The 21038-nt window shown below is 37.6% G+C and overlaps 2 protein-coding genes across 5 annotated transcripts in view; one reads left to right on the forward strand and one right to left on the reverse strand.

The window, feature by feature from the left end:
• LOC139969541 (solute carrier family 35 member G1-like) overlaps positions 1 to 16842 on the reverse strand; it is a 39202-nt gene extending 22360 nt beyond the window's left edge. The window contains exon 1 of the mRNA XM_071974626.1: positions 15505 to 16842. The gene's annotated coding sequence lies outside the window, so the exon portion shown is untranslated. The remainder of the gene's footprint in view (positions 1 to 15504) is intronic.
• The window catches only part of LOC139969528 (myelin regulatory factor-like), a 64203-nt gene that overhangs the window by 13048 nt on the left and 30117 nt on the right, over positions 1 to 21038 (forward strand). For 2 of the 4 annotated variants that reach the window (XM_071974590.1, XM_071974591.1), the window contains exon 4: positions 19177 to 19551. In XM_071974590.1, coding sequence (XP_071830691.1) covers positions 19177 to 19551 — 375 coding nt within the window. Of the gene's footprint in view, positions 1 to 11359; positions 11519 to 13200; positions 13354 to 19176; positions 19552 to 21038 lie in introns of those variants that run through there. The other 2 variants (XM_071974592.1, XM_071974593.1) reach the window with 2 other exon arrangements.

A 21038-nucleotide genomic window follows, 5' to 3' on the forward strand; every position in this document is an offset into this window, starting at 1 on the left:
GAGCCACAAATTTCTTAGCGAAAGGTAAATTACTTTGTAGTTACAGAGCTTATCTGAAGTTGGTGAAAATGTTCTGACATTAGTGAAAATGTTCTGACATTGATTTCTTATTTATAAGTTTGACAGTTAAGTGTAAAATTTCTGCTCAGATCAGATTTTAAAGTGTTTAACTATCTATGGAGTGTGCTTTATTTATTGTACAAATTTGTTCGATGTGTATTATTAACCAATTAATCCGACCGACCGAGACCTGATTCCCTGACCGGATAAAGCGAAACAAAATGTAATGTTGGGACACGAATGTATCTTGGCGTACATGTCCCCAGCTTGAACTCAGCATACTGCCGCACAGTACATACATACAGCATGTAGAGTAGCTGCCTTTTTTTTTTGGGGGGGGGGGGACGCAGTATTAATCGGTGGACATAGCATCTTGACAAAACCAGCATGAATTTATACTTTTGTGCCGACAGAAGATCTTTCTAAAGTATTTAAATATATCTCATTCGGGTAAATCCCATCAAGGTATTGGTGAAATCACTTTGTCGAAGAATGCAAACATTTAAACCACAGGGCCAAATAAAACAGATCATTATTATATATACCTGTCTAGACCTTTAAAAAAGAACATTTTATCCCTTTTAAAGTGCATCGCAAAGTGTTTACCACACCGTGTACCCTATACTGTACCTTCATCCTACAGTACTTCAAGACATCAGTGTGGGAATTTACCGTAAGTTTGATTTTTGACAGCTCTCGGAAAACTGTGCATCAAAAAGTTTCATAACAAAATTTCAGAAGGCTGCACATTATGAAGGGAATCAAGTCCCATGGTAAACGTTATCACAGCCTTGACTTCAATACAATACCATTGTTACTGGGACTTGTGAAATGGTGCATTTCATAAAAATTCATTTTTCATTCAACAGAAGAAAAAAAAGAAGAATCATCATTTCTTTGGCTATTGTGTTATGTTGCAGCCACCCTCCATTGTGACATGTTGACACTATTACGTAGTCGATATACACTTAAAGTGTTGAACGATACGGGTGTAATTTGCATATTGTCTCAGGTGATACCTACTGTAATATATAGAGATCTAGTCATATACTGTTCTGTAACATGGTTGAGCGCTTTCAGGATTTTTGGTACAACTGAGTAGAGTACTGCTGCCCTAACAGTGTTGTTAAGGTTTATTATGGTTACACAATATTGTATGGTATACACCTGCTGTATTCATTGTGCATTATTTATACACTGTATTTGGCTTCAGTCCTATTCCCTATACAGTATAATAGAGACTGTATAGCCACAGTACAGCAGTGCTACTGAATACTACAGACAGTGGCTGTTATGGCAATGTTCCAATAAGTTAACCGTACTGTGGTGTCTGTACAGTAGTAAAGTACTGTACATATTCACTGTTTAATCATTCAAGACTTGTCAAGCATGTGTTATCATATACTAAAGTTTATGCGGGAAATGTAGCCCTCATGGTGTTTGTGTGGTTCAACTGTAGAGCCTGGTTTACATTGGGATGGGGCATGACTGCGTTAAAAGCTGTGGACATATTTTTCTAAAAAATCCTTCTACCAATCCACTCATCATGGTTGCTATGTGTAAATTGCACTAAAGTACTGTTAAAGTACCATAAAAATGGCCACCGTTGGTGTTTGTTTACCTACAGTGTATGGCTGTACTAACGCTGTTCAATACGTACCTTACTTGATTTGATTTGTGTGTGCATAGAGCTAGTTAAAGTAAGTTTAGGAATCATTAAATTATGTGTACTGTGCATACTTGCATGGTATACTGTAGGTACAGTATACTGTACATCATCAATGTATAACATTTAAGACAATCATGTACAGTATATGACTGCACATACTATACATGTATCAAGGGACGAAATAGTTTTAGAGAATTGATTAGCAATAATTGCTCGACAATTCTTGGAAATAGCAATTAGCATTAGCAGGTACTGCATCTTTTGCTAATCAAAAGTAATATTGATTAGGAACTGGCAATTCTTGGGTAGCAAATTGCTATGCGAACCCAGTTATTTCGTCTCTTGATGTATGTATACTGTTAATGCAATGTACAGACAGCGTGTTTACCACTGTACATAGTAAAAGGTGGCTAGTACTGTACTGTATCCTGTATCAAAAAGCCCAGTAATTAGATATTTAATGAGGAGTTTCAACTTTAGTAGGATATTTTGATGCACAGCACAGTACCTGCAGGATTAAAATAGGATAATTAAGGATTTCTGATCGATTAACCAAAAGAATAATATCAACCGATAAACTAGTCATCTTGTCAAAGTGTGGTGCAAAAGTAAAGTCTATGGTATGAAGCTTGTTGGGGTTCTTTGCTCTTTCAGCATCCCTCACCACAAACCTAACGATAGGGGTTAAGGTTGTTTTTGCAAGAGGTGCAATTGTAGTCTATATGAAGCGCTGTAACCTTAGGTTCTCATTAATTACTATGATTACAGTGTAGGTTTCATAATCCCACTATGAAATAATTTCTATTTGTCTTGAAAAGCGATCGTCTTGAAATTCTTTGAAAACTTCATTTGTTTTAAAAATAAGTGAGGGAACTACCCTATAGATGTATGTAAGTAAATTGCCTATTGACAGATTGAGAAAAACTTGAGAAACAGGTACCCACATACATTGTATGACTGGAAGTGCTATAGCTTTGTCAAATACCAGTGGAAAAAGTGGTCACAGTTTACATATCAATCCCAACTTTTTTGCCTGATCACCCAGTTACCCTTCTCGCTTTCTATACTGTACCTTTAAACCTCAGCTAATACAATATCCATCTCCCAGGTCGCAAGAATCCGGTAGTTTTGGAAATGTGGGCTTTGTCCCAACACATTTGCATTGGGTATTTATTAAATATAGGAGGATGCCATGTTTTAATCGCGCCTTTAACTATTGCTAGCAAGTTCCGGAGACTTACGTAAAAGCCAAATACTCCATGGGTATATAGATCCAAATGTGAATGAACTCAAAAAGATCTTAAAATTAAATATGTGCTGATCTTTACCCTGGATTTTTCCATACAGTATATACTTTCATACTGTAATCTTCTGTAGTTGAAAGGTACTTCTGAAAGGTACACAAATACAGTACTCATATTTGGTTGCTATGTATAGCTAGTATGTCAGTACCTGTACATAATTTGAGAACAATAGCAAGACAATGTTTGAATTGTTATTAATCTGGTGCTTCATAGATGTCAAAAGATCTGTTACTAAATATCCTTTTCATAATTGCGTTTGTTATCATACCAGTACATAGGTTTGATGTTGTAACCCAATTTATCATTAAATTGAATGAATCGTAGACATTGGATAGTTGTTAGACTTCACAAGAGAGGCATATATCTGTCCATGTTACTGATTATGATGAATAATCAGACATTTGTATTTAGTACAGATCTATGCCAGGGAGCTGCAGTAGTCACAAACTAGTACTGTACACTGGTATTATACTGCACTGCACTGCTTGGTTATTAAAGTGAGTGAAACAAGTCTTAAAGGGTTTGAAGACTGGTGCAAAAAGAAAAGAAACGTCTAATGCCGGTAATCTGACCTAGTTTCGAATGAGACGTAACAGAAGTGTTAGACACCACCATAGATCCCAGAAAATACACACGCAACCTGCTACCGTCGGTAATAAGACAATCAGTGGCGGAGCGTCCATACAATCAGTGGGGGGCGGATGCCCCCCCTGACAGACTCAAATGGACTGCTTGCGCCTTTTTCAGCTATTCACCACTTTTTACTTTTTCGCGATTATTTACTTTTTTATTGCGCTCTCATCTACCTATTGACATTTGTCACATTTTGTTGGCGATGACACCTATTTTTTCTTCGTTTATCTGCAAATTAGCAAGGCCCGGAAAGGGTAATTTCCGGCAATATAGGGAGTATCTTTACTCAAACAAATTTCTGTACGCTCTGCGCCAACCTGTGGTGGCGCTCCGCTTATATAAAGTCGAAAGTGCCCATACAGACCATTCTCGCCCCCTCTGACCAATCCCCCTAGCTCTACCACTGAAGACAATAGTGTACAATCAGTACGTACAGCTGCGGTCAATACCCATAGCACAGTGTACAAACGAAACAGAGATGGACATCTCAGGTCCAGCTAAAGATAACAAGGTATCACGTTTCATGACTGTCTGCATTTTGTAGTGACAAGAGAAAAACTTCACTTGCAAGCAACGGAAAGTTAACTTTTTAAAGATGGAGGCACACAGTTTGGGGCGAGTCTTCAATGCCTTTAATTTGCCACTACTGTACTCTTCTTGGTCACTCAGGTTGCTAATATACTGTACATGCCAAAATGGTTCTTAATTTTTCTTGTCCACTCAACACACTTTGTGGCACTTGCAGTATCTGAAAGATGCTGGGTTCAATCATAAAAATAATAATAAATGAGACTTATATATACCGTATAGCGCCAAACCAGTAGACAAAATTCACTGCTCAAGGAGCTTTATAAAGAAAGCAGATTAATTCAAGGCACTGTTTGAGAAGTATGGTACAGTAGTGCTGAGGGATTGCAGCTCATAAATGCCAGCCAGGCTGTGTGTAGGATGTACAATTATTTATGTTGCACATAATCTAGCCTGTGTTCATTGCTGGTCGGCTGAGATAATCTCCTTCAAATAGTTGGTTGCTACAGTATTGCTTTTAAACAGCCTAGAAGCTGCTACAGCTTTTTATGTTTTGACACAGTACAGTACACGCTGTACCTTAATGTTGATTATTTGAGAAGGGGAGGGTGTAACATTAAGGTGATCAACGCAATAACATGGTTTGAACTTTAATGTTTTGGGGTAAAGGCCAAAAAAGTAATGTATTGTGAGAATATATAGCACCTGCTTCTACAGACCTGTGTGTGAGATGCCTTGTCTTATAACTATCTAGATATATATAACTCAAGAAAGTACCTCAAGGTGGTTTATAACTAATTCATACAAATTGGTATGGGAATCCCCCTTTTTAAGCAGGCTCATGGAGTATAAGAATTACTTGTTTCTGTGGTATTGAAAGGTCGTGAGAGGTCAAAGAGAAAATCGTCTGAAAACCTTGTAAACATGATACACTGTAGATACACCTTAAATTCTGGGTATAGACACAGAATCATATTTTGTTGTTTTGATCAAAAGTCATTTGGGGTCACCAGTGTCTGAAATTTTTGTGAACACATTTCACCTCAACAGTAAAGTTGGAAACTTTGGGAGGAGAATTTCACGCATCTCATAGAGTATAGGTCCCACCTTTAAATGAGTATCAGAACTCTATGTATAGTATGTACAGTATTGGCCTCTGTGGAAGACAATTGTTCATTTGTTGTCAAAACTTCAAAATTTTGCTTTGTGTTGTTACATTTCATGTTCTCATAGACCCTATAAAATATGTGAAAAGGTCTGGACAAGGTCCATTTTGTTGTCTCTCAATGTTTTCTTCCTCTCCCTCCCCAATAACCTATCCCACCCCCATAGCCCCCCCCCCATGCCCCACCAGTAATTAAGCACTGTTTCAATGTACTGGCACCAGTTGCTCCTGACATATATACAGTACAAACTGGTTGTGCCAATTGCTCCTGACATACCATGGAGCTATAAACAGATAGCTCCATGGACATACTAACTGGTTGTATTGATGAGGTCATTTAATTGATATCATAATAGCCACTGTTTAAAATGTACAGTACACTACTGTACGATATATGTGTATCACTGTACAGTTAGATTTATAGAGATATTGATTTATCTCAGAAGTGTGCAAGGTGTATTAAACACTGTCAATTTGCTGAGCCATTATGTAGCTCAACAGCTCACTTGGAAAGGAGATCGCTTGCACACTGTATGTTTACATAGTGCTTGTATTGAGTGTACATACCATGTACTACTGTACATACCTACTGTACATATGTCTGTGTAAATTCAGTGCTGTATTGTACTGAAATTTGGTCGGGCTTTACCATTAGGGATTAAACTGAATGTTTGGTTGTTGCAGGTTGTGTAGTACAGTAGCTGTTAACCTAATTCAAGTTCTATGCCAGACCCTTCCCTCCCCCTCCCCCTCCCTTCCCCCTTCCTCATCCATCCTGGTTCTGTCTTCCTTTCAAATCATTGATTGCTGAGCAGATGCCATCTTGTAATATTCTAGACTTGTTTTTTTTTAGCATAATTTTATCATTTGACAGTACCTACAACTAGAGTATTTAATTTCAGTTTTGCTAAATAAATGGACATGGATGGAAGAACTCACTGCTTATCGACATTATTGAGTAGCCAGTAATTCAACTTGTAAATAAGTCAGATCTCTACAAAAAAAAGGAGCGTGGGAAAACCGTACGCGTTTTTACAGCATGTGTACAGTGCAGAGCCCTGGGCCAAAGCCAAAATTACCGTAATTGTGGTGGGACGGAATTTGATAGACCTTTTCAATAATACCACTTTATATGTAACATATATGAAGGTATCAGGATATCCACACAAACAGGTCAGTCACAGACTGCAACCAGACACAAAAAAAACAGACACAAATTTGAAGATGTTGCCATGGTAACACAAATATATTGACGTGGTGGGACGGAATGATAAATCTCATGAAATCATGAACATGTAACCTTTATGTAATTATTATCAAAAGTAGTACAATATCATAGTAATTATTAACACTGAAATGGATGTGAACTATTCTTCTACCATTAGGGAAACAATGGCAGAAATTATACTTCACGCATAAGAATTGTGTTAATTTTACCAAAAGAATGTCAATGTGGTGGGACGGAATGTGGTGGGACGGAATTTTTTTCCAATGTAAATTCTGTTGATTAGGTACGAAAACAATAAACAATTATGTTTTCTCTCACAAGAAGTTCATAAGCAACAATGAAATTTATGCTGTCCAGAGTGAAATATTAAATATGCTTGATGATATCTTGGACTTATTCAGTCGGAAAGTTATTTCGAACATTTGTAATGGATGCTTTGTACACTGCTCGATTATTTGCTTTCTGGTTGGCCCTTTGCCTTTTCTTCCTACTCCACTCTCATTCTCGAAATACCTCAGCAGTCAGCACCCCATTCTCTCCTTCTTTTTCTTCCTATAATGTATGTATCTGCTAGCAGACACATTTTGAGGCTCAGGATTTTCCATATTGATCTGTTTTGCAAAGAGAGATAAAAGGACATTCTTACCAGCCGGATGCATGAAAAGGGGACTGGGGGTGGGGGGTATAGCCACACACATTTCTAGCTTAATTATTAAGAAGTTGGGGGACCAGGAAGCAATAGTGGTCTTCCCCCATATGCCAACATGTGAATAGAAAGAAAGAATAAGTTGGCTTCACTATCCTGTGAATTGTGTATTACAAATGCAATATGACATGAGAGTTGGCCTCATAATGTGCAGTTATGAACAGGCTGAATAATTGCTAGGCATAGACAGTATACACTTCCTGCACAATATTTTCAACTAGCCTATATTGTGTTTTGGTTAACTTTTTTGGCATCGTAGGCTACAAGTATCAAAACCCAACCTAGTATGGTAGATAGCAACAGCTTAGGCAGCATACCACATTCTGTTAGGCAACAGCTTAGGCTAAAACATTAATTTGCTAGGCTAGACAACTCCAGCAAAATATGTAATATTTCATCTAACAGGTTTGCTTCCTAGCACTAGTACTGTAGGCTACACATTTCTACCTCTCATTATATTATAAGTTTTGTTGTAAACCTTTCCAATATAACATAGTCTGTTAGGCAACAGCTTAGGCTAAATCATAATTATCACTATCAAATTGTCTGAATTGCCTATAACCATGAACTGGAGGTAAATTAATATATTACTATTGAGGAGCAGACTGAATTCTTACCTTAATTCTTGCAATGTAGCTCTTCTATCTTGTATGCTTCAGTATGTGAGTACCATAGCAACTTGACTTTAAAGTCAATTTCTTGTGCACGTGGATCATTGTTCATCAGCAGATGATATCAATTCAAAAGCACATGTTCTACAATGGATAGTTAAGGAAAGCCAAAAGGGCCAAGAAAGAAACCTAGGGTGAACAACTAGGACTATTTCAATAGTGATGGGATTTATTTATGCATGATAAAAAACCCATTCTCAATTTAACCAAAAATGTGTTGTTTTGAAACATTAGGTTCAAAACTGATGTGATGTGTACAGTATGTATGGAATATCCAGATACATAAAATTTTGAAGTATCATCAATTAATCACATTGTTATAAGGTTGGGTGTTCAAGGAGTCTGAATAAGTTTGTTATCTTAAGTGACAGAGGTAAATTTTGGACCAGACATGCTGTTTGAAGATGCCTTCCACTTAAAATTCCGTCCCACCACACCTTGTTTCCGTCCCACCACGAAAATGTTGGACTATCCCCCTGTCTATCCAGGATAAAATATTTATTTTTTCTCCACTCAGAGGTGTCAGTTACATACATAGTTGATAGTTTGGAGTGTTTAAAAAAAATTATCATTTTTCCCCCCCTTGGAAATTAAAAAAATATTTTCAAAAATGTGGTGGGACGGAATTGAACACTTTCGTTTTATTTTTTTTTTCATTCAAGAACTACTATTGATACATTTTATAGTGCATAAAGTATCCTCATTAAAGGCAATTTATACTGTCAAAAACAGAAAAATTCAACTTTGTTCCCATATGTAATTACCTCATTTTTCTGAAATTCCGTCCCACCACATCAGGAGTGTGCTACCTGCATTTTGGAATGACCGCATTCCATTGTTATGCGAGTTATCGTAATTTTTTGTTATGATTACAGAACTTTGGTTAGTTGTTCTCAAAACCATGGGTGAAATGAGCCTAAGTGGCAATGTTCAAATTCCAGGTAAAGTGATGACCATTAATGGCTTTGGCCCCCCTGCAAGTTTGCTGTCGGGCAGAGACTTGCAATGCACATACAGTAACTCAACATTTTACGAACGGAGACACACGGACGGACGCTGGGCCCCTGTTAAACAAATGCATACAGTACGTGTGTAGGTCAAGTGTCAACATGGTCCAGGCTGTGAATCTAGTTAAATTCCACAGTTCCACTTAGAAGTAAGTACTAGGTAGTGTCATAGTAAGGTAAAGCTGTGTAAAGCCGACAGGAAGCTGTCATGTCTTGTACAGATATAGGGGTGCTGTAGTCCTGCGCTTTCAATTGCCGTAAGGGAGTCAGCGCCAATAAATTACAACTTGACTTCCGAAAGGGATTGTTAGCACTTCCTGTTGAAAAGGTTGACATTTTTGGTGTTTCTTACTGGAACCATTGACTGTGTACGAGTCTGAATGATGAACCCCTGATACGATGCACACATCTAGCCCAGATAAAGATGCACTGCTTAAATCTCCAAGCTTACGTAGTTTTTGAGTCGATGTTGGTAACGTTTTTATTTTTACTGCACAGAACAAAAAACATGGAATATGTACAGTATAGTCCGCATGTTAAATATTAGCTGTGACTACTGTATTATAAACGGAAAGTTTCAGATCAGTTGGGGCCCCCCCAAAAAATAGGTAATTTATTACTCGTTAGTTCGCTCCTCTCTTACAAAGATCTGTCACCATTACTTTGAAATCACCCCGATATACTCAGTTATGATATCTACTTTAAATTGCAGCCGGGATTAATTTATCCGTTACATGGCATTGTTTTAAATATTGGCGCAAAAAGACGTATATCACAATGTTGATACACAGAAACCATGGTATTTAAATTCAGAGACTTTAAAACTTGCTTCAAAGACAAAAGTTGGACACTTATTACATTATTTACTTCATTCTTAGCTTACCTGTCCCCTTTACCTAGATGCACACCCATCCACCCTATCCCAGTAACTGGTAAACATTCTTGCGCTGCGCCTCCAGTGACCCCTTACTAAGGTCACTGACCGCCTCCTTTCTGGATTCTACGATTCTGAAGCCGATCACAAGTGTTCATATCGGTACCAGGAAGTTTTGAAGGATTCCCTGAATTGGGAAAAGTCTTTTATATACAGCAGCTGTGCCACTGCTGACACCTGAGTTGAAGCTTTCAGCACTATTTCTAAAATTACAGGACGGCTACAAAGTTGTGTTACATGTTTCCCACACTTGTAGGGTATACAGTTCTGTGTTCAGTTATTAATTTCATAGCATTTAGCCTTTATCACACATGTATATATACAAGATAATGATTATGTTTTGAGTTTGTCTTTCATATATAGGATTTTGACTTGCGATTGTTTTGTCACGACTTTCCTTGAAATTTATTGTAGTGAGAAATGTACAATGGAGGAGTATATAGGCATGTACATACAGTACCTTATTATAAAACAGTATGGTGCTGCCTCATAGCCTACTGTAGATGTTCACAGCATCCGGGCTGACTTACCTATACCTGCGTCCTAAGCAATATGCACTCTGATCTTCATAGGCTACAGTATGTAAACCACTGGTAAAATTATATGCACTGTACCCCTAAAGACCCTCTTCTGCAGGGTCACTGCCCTTTTTACTTCCAAGGCTACGATTCATGAAGCTCTACAATGTGTTACTCTGGCTGGAATTGGACATTTTGGACAATTTTGAATTTGGGATTTGGACATGCACCGAATGCAATGCTGTTGGAATACCAAGTTACACACTTATAGTTAATGTGTGAATTGTACTATATATACTATAATTCACTCTGTTCTCTATGACCCATCTTCATCATCTCGTCATGGTCCTACACCCTCCCATTCTATTGTACCTGGCAGGGAGATAGGAGCAGAGGGGGGCACGTGCCCCCCCCCCCACACTTTTTTCTAAAATAGCAAATGTGCCCTACTGGCAAATAAAATGTGCCCCTTTGATTAAGAACTGTCTTTTGGATGTCTTAAGCCTTTGTTAATTTTAATATTTTATTTTAATTATTCACATGCAGCATAATAATATTGATAGTACTAACACATCATATTTTTAAGTGATATGGCCGGTGTGTATTGGTTTATAGCATAACAAGCGGTGGTTGTGGAATGAGAAAGTGCCCCACTGATGTTGTGCCCCCCCCCCCCACTTATTGGAAGCTTCCTACCCCCTGGCACCTTGCCCAGGTTGTTAACCTGTACATGTACAGTTCACATATGAAGTACTGTACATGAGTATATATGTATCATTAATTGCTCTACTTGACAAACAATAGCCAAGCAGTATGTCAGGATCATGATTTCCTGACTGCAGTAATTAGATATGTACAGGAAGTTAAGGATCCTAAGGCTTCCATACTTTCACATCCTTTTGGAAAGTAATACTTGTGAAAATTCATGTAATTTGAGAATGTTTGGATTCGTTCCCTTCAGTTTTCTAACAGTTTTCTTGTATCCGTTGATATTTAGAGTGTGACAACAAGTCTACAAAAAAAAATACTCATGATCTGTGTTTTGTTATTTCTTTGCATGTCATGTCAAAGATTTTTTTAGGAGGAGGAAATAAGGTAAGTTGTGCAGTGTTGCGTTAAAATTTGAAAAATAGTTTTAAAAGGTCCATTGAATCCCTGAATCTAACTGTGTGGTACAGTACACACATGTATGTGCACTAACTGTACACTGTACATCATCTGTACATGCTTACAGATACAGTACATGCTACATTGAGGCATGCAATACAGAAAAGGGTGCTTTTAATGGAGGGGGTTGTGTATGGTTTAGGGGGGGGGGAGGGAGAGCAACATGCCCCCAAAATGTTTATTGCTCCCTCCATTAAATGAAAATTTGCCCATGTCCAAAACGAAAATAGGCAGAAATTAAGATCCATACTGTATACTCTTTGATTTCTTACTGTACAGGTATATGGACTCTAATATTTAGTGATGTACAGTACAGGTACCTCTAAAACTGTAATTGCTTCCAGTTTCAGGAGGCTTTGCACCAGTTGAATCCGACCAGTCACATGACATGCATTAGTCACCGGCTTGTATGTCCCGCCACATTCTGTGCCATCCAAAAATGCTGCTCTCAGTTTGGTACGGTTTTCCCCTCCCTCCCCCCCCCTGTATTCAGGTAGGAATTAGCAGCATCCCTTGCTTACCTGTCTACTCACAACCTCAGCCCTCTCGCTCTACCCTCCAGCTCTACCCTCTCTCTCTCTCTCTAGAGGGAACTTGTTTACTCACATTTTGAGTGTGTTTACTTGGCTTTTTAAGCTCAGGCGTCCTTTTGATGGAAATAAGTACAGTAGGTACTGTATTTTAGGGACATGTTGTTGTAGATCTGAAAGCTTAAATATCAAGCTATTTACTTCACTCTTCTCTTACCCTGTCTCCAAGTAAATATAAATAGTACTAAGATTTTGCACAACTGGTAACTTGTACAAAACAAATAGGCAGGCATGACAGGAATCTAATGAAAAACTTCATGTCCAAAAATCTGCAAAATTTAACATGATACTTATAAATCAGTGCTTTGATGCAGGTGATGTTATCTTGAATTCAGGTCCTAGCTACCTTCAGAAACTTCACCATAACTTTAAAACCAACAAGATTTCCAATTGATGTAAATCACACTAGGAAAATAGTTGTACAGTAAGGCTTGAGGATGGTAGATTTGGAAGTGGGGGGGGGGGGGGGTTGAAGGTGTTCTGTGGGGGCACAGTGCTAAAATGTTACCAACTGTTGTAGGCTACTGTAGGTAGATTAAGTGCATAAGTAGCATGGAGACAGGTACAGTAAGTGCAGTTGTTCGTAAATCCCCAAACCAGTAAGTTTTGGGGATGATCAAGCAATGGCAAAGTTCACACACTACATAGTAAGACTACAGTACATACAGTAGTACTACTGTATGCTCAAAGTCATAAATATCCCTGTAGTCTAACCTGAGTTGATATAATAAAAACCTCATATATACTGCTATATATATGTACAGAAGGTGTGCGAATGCCTCTGTACACAGGATAAACAGAATATAAATGTGTGGTTCAGTTATCCCCAGATCATCACCTGACTAACTGTATAGTAAGTTCATGCAGGCATGATTAATGTCGAGCAGGCCTGTTTATTGAACACTATCAATAAAATTTAAAGTAAAGCTTAAAGTTCAGTTACCCATGAGGTCTTGTTGTTTTCTTTTCTATCTTTATTGACTAAGTAGATGTGTCACAAGGTGTACAATAATATTAGTACCAAGCAGTGCAGGACATATGTGCGATGTCATCTGACTACCTTGACGGTAGACAATTGTACTCTAATATTATGGTAAATATTGTGTCCAAATGTTAACAGATCATCTGGGCCTTGACTATACTGTAGCTCACTGTACTTGCACCCACAGTAAGGTATGAGTTTTTAGCATTTCATCTACATAGTATAATGTATTGTGTACAGTAATTTACAAAGTTTAGTACATATTGAATGTTTGATAATCTTAACATGGATTTAAAGAGTCAATTTTCACATGTTGTTCTACAGACTTTTGAGGGCTCCTCTGTAAAGCAGTGCTTCTGCACTGAGCAGGACTACCCTCATTAAAGATTACAATAATAAAAAAATATATATAAAAGAAAGTAAAAGGCTGTTTTTGACACTAAATACTGTACCAATGATGCAACAGCTGCCATAAGATTGTAGATCAAGTTTGATATGGATCAACGATAGTTACGTAAAAGTAACAAGAAAAGAAAAGGAAATTGCTTTGAAATGTTGTGTTTTGTACTGAGAGTACAGAACAAATAGTACCATATGAGAAATGTATGTACAGTGCATGGTGAAGAAGTGAAATGATGACGTCAGATTCGTTAATGACTTCCTTATTAATCACAAGATTTAGTTTGTGAATATATACATCTGGGCTTTTCCATGAAAAAGTGGATGTGGGCTCAAAACATATAGTCTGTAATAACAGCTTGCGATCAAGGTCCGTATTTTGTTATTTACAAAAATAGAGCGTTTTCGAAGAAATATTATATTCGATAACGATATCTTATTTAATATTTCGACCTTCTTGAGATATCGGCAGATAAAGTTACGATCCAAATTTTATGCAGAAATTATCGGCGTTAATCGCTCCTGATCACCTGGACACTTGTGATATTTTAATGATTTTGGTGATTAATTTGAAAACACTAATTAATACAGGATGCCAATGTTGCAAACAATTTCAAGATAATGTTGTAAAAATGCTTTATTCAATATTGTATACTAATTATGAGTGATGTTGCTTGAGGAAGTTGAAAAAACATTATGAACAGAAATAAACACAATGACGTTGATCACTGATATACTGTACACAATAAGACAGCTCCCAGACACAACTTTTAAACTAGGATTCTTCTGTACTGTACAGAACAGTATATATCTCCCGAAAGGGAACAAGATTTCTTCATCTGTTTTGGAGAGTTGACCTTCACAAAGATCTCAGATTTACTTCGCTCTTCACAACCTGTCCCTTCACAACCTTACTGTAGCAACCTCATTCTACCGTGTCTAGAATGAACCGGTAACCTCTTTAACACTGTGGGCCCTCTATGACCTGCTCCCTCTGTGACTGGCTCCCCCGGCGGTCAATGTCCTCCCTTCTCATTCTACCATCCAAAGTTGCCAACATCATAGTTTTACGATTGGACAAAGATCTCAGATACATGTCACATTATTTGAGCCCAGAAATGATCTGGTTGAGTTTGTTACCCCCCCCCCCCACCGAAAAATTTTCTTCTATACCATTATTACATGAGATGATAAAAGTTGAAAGTAGAATTTATCTCCAGTAACAATACCAACCATGTCAGCAAAACTGATTTTATTGATAAACTGAAATGGCATTCAGGGGATGTCATGAACTTGAAAGCACAAAAAGTGAAAGTAATCCAAGTATCCCTTCTTATTCACCCATGGATGGCCTCTCCCAGGAGATACCACAGGATTTTAAGTTATCCCTCAGTAGCCGGATGTTTCTACACACCCAGTAGTCCTCCCCCTTCCACTTGTTCCAGATATGGAATGTATACATACCTGTAGGAGGGCTCTGAACCTGGTTAGAGCCAATTCCATAGATTTGGTAGTACTGAAACTGGAGGGATGGTTTGACTTAATATTGATCTAATGATAAACTATATGCACTCCAGTTGACCTACAGTAGCCTATAAAATCTGGTAAATGACATTTATAGCTGACATACTGACTGTACTGTGCCATGAACTTTGCCTTCTCGCTGCAAATCTTCCATGTACTGATACAGTATGAAACATTCAATAAAAATGAAATATTGTTATGTATTTGACATGTTAACTTTGAGGGGAAAAAATGCACTATACTGTAGATAGCTTCAATGTTGAGGCAAAATTGTTTTGACTACAATTTTGTTTTGTTCTCCTGTGAATAAAGTTTAAAAATTTGTGGATTAATACATATATATTGTCCCATTCAAGTTGAGAGATTTTACAGTGGATATTTTCTTTCCAAATGCCTAGATTTACATGTACTTCACTTACCTGTCTCCCCACAACAACCGCTCTAGAGTGACCTGCAGTAACCTTTGACACTGACCTCGCACTGTTGACCAGTCTTCCTTGACCATTTACCAGGTATCCCTGCAATCTGCCCATTCTGTACTAGCAGTAACTTTAGCATTTTAGGACTTTGCCCCTGTGACCCAAGAAGGAAGTGGGTTTAGACTTGAGCTGGGCCAGCAGGTGAACGCTACTACAATATTAATACTGCAGAAATTTGTTCCTGAATTTACCATCGTACATTACTTTAATAGGTTCCAGTAAAAAGGCGAATGCATGCACATTTTGAGGAGAGAGTTTAGTACCTTACTGTCATAAATCCCAAAGCTGCTCGGTCTACAGTACAACCTACAGTACAACCTACAGTACAATAAAAATGGAATTGTGTGGACAAAATAAAATGTACATGTACAGTATGAAAACATTGATTTGCTCTGTTGTTGTACAGACTGCTTTAAATAATGTTATTGTATGTAGATTGCACATATTTGCCCTTTTATGCTGAAAATGTCACCTACTGTACTTGTATTAAATATATACTGGCATTCCAAGATAATGTAAACTTTCCAAATACACCAGGTGCAAAGATAAACAACCAAGATCCTCAGTTGGACTGAATTAAGCAAGCTGTTAACTCGAAGGAAGATACTGTACACATAGATTCTCCAACTAGTCAAATAATGTAATGTATATTCATATACTGGCAACTGTGTATGTATGTAGGTAATGCATATTCATGTACTGGCAACTGTGTACATGTATGTAGGTAATGCATGTTCATGTACTGGCAACACACTTGCTCAGTCACTTGCTCAGTCACTTGCCTGAGCAGTAATATTATAATTACTTCATTAATCACTCAGGAAAGGCTTTTTAAAAATTACGAAAAATCAGAGACCAAGAGACAACCTGTATAAAGCAAAACCCTGCTTTAACTACTTACTGTATGCCACAGGTATATATCATTGATAAATATTGATGAATATTGATGAAGCTGATAAATATTGATGAAACTGATAATTATTGATGAATACTGATGAATATAGATGATATTGATGAATATTGATGAATGGCGGACTTACTTCACTTGATAATCTCGACCTCTAAAAAATTGTGTATCTTTCATCAGGTACTGCATTACAGTATTTATACCTGTAGTTTTTAACCTTCTACCCACCGGACTCTTTGCATTCATGTACAGTAGTACTGCATCCACCCACCTTGTATTTGGATATTTTGACATTGCTGTTGCACCCAGAGCTGAGTTTTTTCATGCATGCTGGCTGTACCAGTAACTATTTAGTGTTATTTAATTAAGATGATGACCTGTCAGATTGTATGGTTGTATGATTGTATGATTGTATGGTTGTATGGTTGTATGATTGTATGGTTGTATGATTGTATGGTTGTATGATTGTATGGTTGTATGGTTGTATGATTGTATGGTTGTATGATTGTATGGTTGTATGATTGTATGGTTGTATGATTGTATGGTTGTATGGTTGTATGATTGTATGGTTGTATGGTTGTATGATTGTATGGTTGTATGATTGTATGGTTGTATGATTGTATGGTTGTATGGTTGTATGATTGTATGGTCGTATGATTGTATGGTTGTATGATTGTATGGTTGTATGATTGTATGATTGTATGGTTGTATGGTTGTATGATTGTATGGTTGTATGATTGTATGGTTGTATGGTTGTATGGTTGTATGGTTGTATGATTGTATGGTCGTATGATTGTATGGTTGTATGATCGTATGGTTGTATGGTTGTATGATTGTATGGTTGTATGATTGTATGGTTGTATGATTGTATGGTTGTATGATTGTATGGTCGTATGATCGTATGATTGTATGGTTGTATGATTGTATGGTTGTATGATTGTATGGTTGTATGGTTGTATGATTGTATGGTTGTATGATTGTATGATTGTATGGTTGTATGATTGTATGGTTGTATGATTGTATGATTGTATGGTTGTATGGTTGTATGGTTGTATGATTGTATGGTTGTATGATCGTATGGTTGTATGGTCGTATGATTGTATGGTCGTATGATTGTATGGTCGTATGATTGTATGGTTGTATGATTGTATGGTTGTATGGTTGTATGGTTGTATGGTTGTATGGTTGTATGATTGTATGGTTGTATGATTGTATGGTTGTATGATTGTATGGTTGTATGATTGTATGATTGTATGATTGTATGATTGTATGATTGTATGGTCGTATGATTGTATGGTCGTATGATTGTATGGTCGTATGATTGTATGGTCGTATGATTGTATGGTCGTATGATTGTATGGTCGTATGGTTGTATGGTTGTATGGTTGTATGATTGTATGGTTGTATGATTGTATGGTTGTATGATTGTATGATTGTATGGTTGTATGATTGTATGGTTGTATGATTGTATGGTTGCATGGTTGTATGGTTGTATGATTGTATGGTTGTATGATTGTATGGTTGTATGATTGTATGATTGTTGCAGAATTTTTTGTCATTAGGTGACAGAACCGACTATGGTTATGAAGCTAAACTTTCAATTTTGCTGCATGTCCGAGTGGCTTGGCTGATGAGCCTCAGTTATGGTACAATTACATGCACAGTCATTTCTGTCTCGTTTTGATAATCGATATAAGGGGGGGGGGGGTGGGAGGAAATGTTGTCATCAGATTTAACTGAGTATTTTCTTACAACGAGCAAACCTCTTTCAGGATTAAGCGGTTTTTATCCAGGATGGAGAACAACCAGCTTACAAGAGTTGTCTTTCTTTTTCAGTATGGTTTTACTTTTGTATTGGTTTCAGGTTGCAAGAAATTTCCTCAGCAGCTTTTCCTTTTTTAACTTGAATTTTATTTCATGTCAAGGTAATGTCTATAATACCCTGCACACAGTTATTTACACTTGTGTCATTATCCATGGAAGTCAACGTTTTTCCACAGGTCAGGTTAATCTTTATATGTAGTACACAGATAATGCACCGATGTTGAGGAAACAGCCTGTACATTTGTTGAACATTGAAAAATATCCAAACCATGTAAAACCAGAAAGCACTCATTTAATTGGCCAACAGCTATTGGTACGTAATACTAAGTGAAGTTACTTTTTCAGATATACCACTCTGAAATAATTCAATTAAACACTAATTTCCTGGATTTATGCAGATTAATTATAATACAGTACTTCATCCAAAATTTACATTGTAAGTGGGCGTTGTGATCAAGTGGTTAAGGCAGTGGACTTGTGATCTAAGGATTACAGGTTCGAGCCCTGGCCAGATCATTGCGTTGTGTCCTTGGGCAAGGCGCTTTATCTCCATTGCCTCTCTTCACCCAGGTGTATAAATGGGGACTTGCGAGGTTACTTGTAAATATACAGTAGTTGCGGCGCCGGTTTGTGGCTGCGCCCTATGGGGATTCCCCCAGGGGATACGTGGCTGTGGTGCACTGTGGTGCCCCAGGAGAGATTTTTGAATTGTGCACACTTTGGTGTGTAGTTTGTGTGACAAGTTACTGTACCAATGACCAGGGTTAAGTACAGCGCCACAAGACTTTATTGTAAGTTGCGCTATATAAGAAGTTACTGTTAATTATTATGATTATTATTGTATTGATTAAAACGTACGGTCCTCTCTGTTCCATCCACAGCCCACGGCTTCCAGATTCACCCCCAGATTCAGGATCTGAGGCCTTGTCCCCAGAGAGTAGAGATGGGAGTAACATGGCTCCACCAGGCTATCATCGATCTCTGACGGATGGTCTGCCACCATCCTCGGTAACCAACAACATCATTCCTCATGGCAACCTCTTAGGGGCAGTGCCTGCTTTCAACTCGGGAGGCATGCATTTAACAAATCAACAACCACCAGGCATCATGTCCGTCTCAGGAGGGGTTCCCCAAGGTATCGCCATGCAGCTGTCACCGCACACCGGGATGGAACCCGGCATCACGTTACCACAGTACGTACCGACATCATCGTCAACAGATCCTGCTGTTCTAGACAACTTTCAAAGGAACCCCAGGTATGTATGTATGTGTATGTGTGTATGTATGTATGTATATTAGATCCTCCTGCAAGCAGGAACTCGCGAAGAAGCCTCATTGGCTTATCAAAGCTGCAAGCTGACCGAAGTCAGTCTCTTATATTCATATTTAACGTCCATGATTATGAATTGCTAATTGTCAACAATTCTGTAACTGGACGACATACAGTACCGTTCACATTAAATCGGCCGTGGCATCGTGTATCGTGATGCCCTTATCTTTTTCTATCGTTTTCTATCGTGAAACCTGACTACTGTAAATTTTTTGTACACGCTACCACGATATAACGATATACCACGATCACACGCTATATCGTGATACCAAGCCTTCACGATAGCAAACATGACTGCTACATTCACGCTAACACGTTATATCGTGAGATCGTGATTTCAAGCTGAGCGCAACACAATTCGTAACTTCGTTTGGGCTTTGGGTTTTTATTATTCACGCTATTTTGTTAAGTCGTAATATCATGTATCATGAAGTTCCTACTCTTCTGTGCGAAAATCGATCTTTACAGGAGTTCCGCCTTGAAAACATTTTGATGTCAGCTCACAACTTTACATGTTTAACTTTTTATTTAACAACAGTAACGTTACGTATGGATAGCGACTTTTCTGTTACTAGTAGTGTTAGTTGTAGATTTTATGTTCCACGTTACTTTGAATAGTTGGCAACATTTTGAAGAATAATAAAGTACTACTAAGCCTTTCTTGTGTTCATTTTTTATATAATTTATCGTTGGTTCGAACAGAATGAAAAGGGAAAAAAATTCCACCCCAACAACTTTGAAGCAGGGCCGGTTAAAAACAAAACATCTTCATCGTCCGTGCAAGGGGCCTCCCTTTTCCTGATTCCCGAGTCTCTATTCGGATTCAAGAAATCTAACTAACCTTAAAAATTATTTTGTTAAGGTTGCCACATATTCCAAACTAATATTAGCGCATGAAAAGAAGAAAAATGTCAGCCTTTTTTTTTTCAGATCTCAGTACGAGAAACATGTATTTTATTTGGATAATAGAAAAACTTTCTTTAATGTGGTTAATTAATATTTTCCTACCCTACATGTAGCTATTATTTGATAAAACCTTCATGAAAACCGACTTTTTAGAAAATGGATTTTTAAGCTCAGTCAACAATTTAAAAAATGCTTACCGTTAAATACTGGCGTCAAAAATACATTTCGAATTTATTCCAATAAAGATCCACAAAGGATAAAAATGCGAAGAACAGCTTACTAAATAGAACTGAAACTGCATGTACAGTACATGGTCATTTTAAGTATCCAAATACTATACAAAGAGATCGAGTTCACCGAAATACCCCTTTTCCCTACCACCTGAGGAAAAGCGTCTTTTATCAATTATAGTACCATACAGTACTTAACATTTGATACAAAAGTAACATCTACAACAACTTCCCAAAATTTGTATGTGTCACAATAGGTTAAGTTTTAACCGCACAG

Source organism: Apostichopus japonicus, chromosome 7 (assembly GCF_037975245.1).
Source record: "Apostichopus japonicus isolate 1M-3 chromosome 7, ASM3797524v1, whole genome shotgun sequence".
Lineage (NCBI taxonomy): Eukaryota > Metazoa > Echinodermata > Holothuroidea > Aspidochirotida > Stichopodidae > Apostichopus > Apostichopus japonicus.